The sequence below is a fragment of the Amphimedon queenslandica genome, unplaced genomic scaffold, assembly GCF_000090795.2.
Source record: "Amphimedon queenslandica unplaced genomic scaffold, v1.1 AMPQUscaffold_12858, whole genome shotgun sequence".
Lineage (NCBI taxonomy): Eukaryota > Metazoa > Porifera > Demospongiae > Haplosclerida > Niphatidae > Amphimedon > Amphimedon queenslandica.
In genome coordinates, this window is record NW_003546906.1 from 27,245 (window position 1) to 28,568 (window position 1,324).

The 1,324-nt window shown below is 38.3% G+C and overlaps 1 protein-coding gene across 1 annotated transcript in view; it reads left to right on the forward strand.

Annotated features, from left to right (window-relative positions):
* The first annotated feature begins 503 nt into the window (after window positions 1-503).
* LOC109586490 (uncharacterized) overlaps window positions 504-1,324 on the forward strand; it is a 3,072-nt gene continuing 2,251 nt past the window's right edge. Inside the window, exon 1 of the mRNA XM_020002686.1 lies at window positions 504-1,014. Within this exon, the coding sequence (XP_019858245.1) occupies window positions 504-1,014 (511 nt within the window). The remainder of the gene's footprint in view (window positions 1,015-1,324) is intronic.

Here is a 1,324-nt window from a genome sequence, read left to right on the forward strand (position 1 = left end):
TTCTGTCTTCATGGCAACGGAGGGGCAAGCGCCTTGGCTCCTGAAAGCAAAATTTAGAAAAACGGGAATTGCCAATGGGTGAGAATATTCCTATGATAAAATGCTATAAAAGCCAAAACAGCAACCAAAGAGCTTACAGAAGAGATAAATAGAGTATACTGAAACAAAAGGACAGCTCAAAGTGGCTCCTACAGCTAGAATGGCTGGATAAAAGAGAAGATTGTTCAGCCTGTCTTTCCTCCAAAAATCCGCCATTTTACCACCACTTTGGGTGCGCGTTAATTAGAATCGCTTAAGTGCAAAAGGTCCATTAATTTGTTGGAATGTTAGGTGTGGCTCGTTGATCGAGTAGTTGTTTAGAAGAGGAGGATGTCTGGAAAATGTTAGTTTATCTCTCCCTACCATCTTCCCTCCTCCTCTGTCTTCATGCTCTCTCTTTCTATTTATTCTTCTGTAGTCATTGTCTTCATTTCTATCATTATTCATTTACTACAGGTTTCAAAATGAGAGCTGCTCACAAAGCTCCTGTACTAGGGGAGTCCCTCTACCTGTGGGCAGGGAACCAGGTTGACTTACCTAAAGTTCATGACTCCCTTCAAAAGAAGGAACTGACCTCAAGAGTTGATGTGTACCAGCTTTCTACTGCTGACTGGTCCTCTCACCTAACAAGAGGTACTCCTCCATTAGGAGTAATTGGCTACTCCTGTACCACCTCTCATTCTAATATTTACTATTTCGGTGGAGATTGTGGTCATGATGACTGTTACCACAATACGTTGAATGTACTGAATACGATAAAGATGGAGTGGACTTCATGCAGTAATGCTGAACAGTCATTGATGAAGAAAGGCTTTGCTGGAATGATATCACTGGAATTTGATGGAGCAGAATACCTTGTCATAATAGGAGGGCTTGGTTCTACACCAACTGTTTACCATCCTCAGTTTCAATATGATCAACTTGATAATGGTCGTGTTCGTACTAATGAACAGTTACTTTATAATGTGTCCACTGGTAAGATTCTCTTCATATTAATAAATAGCTTTTTACACTGTACACGTACCTTATTGATTTACAAACCATTGAACACAATTGTGTTTTTGGATAAAAATTACATGTACATATTTTGATACTTCAAATTCACAATTAATATTATCAAGAGTGGATAATTATTTAGAAAGAGTGTCTAACTTGCCTATATACTGTGATACCAAAGTGCATATGTTTACATTTGTTTTTTGCAAGTATACAGAGATAATCCCAGTAATCTTCAAAATTATGGGTGTGGTTAATAAAATGGTGCTTGAATCATGCAGGCAACTTT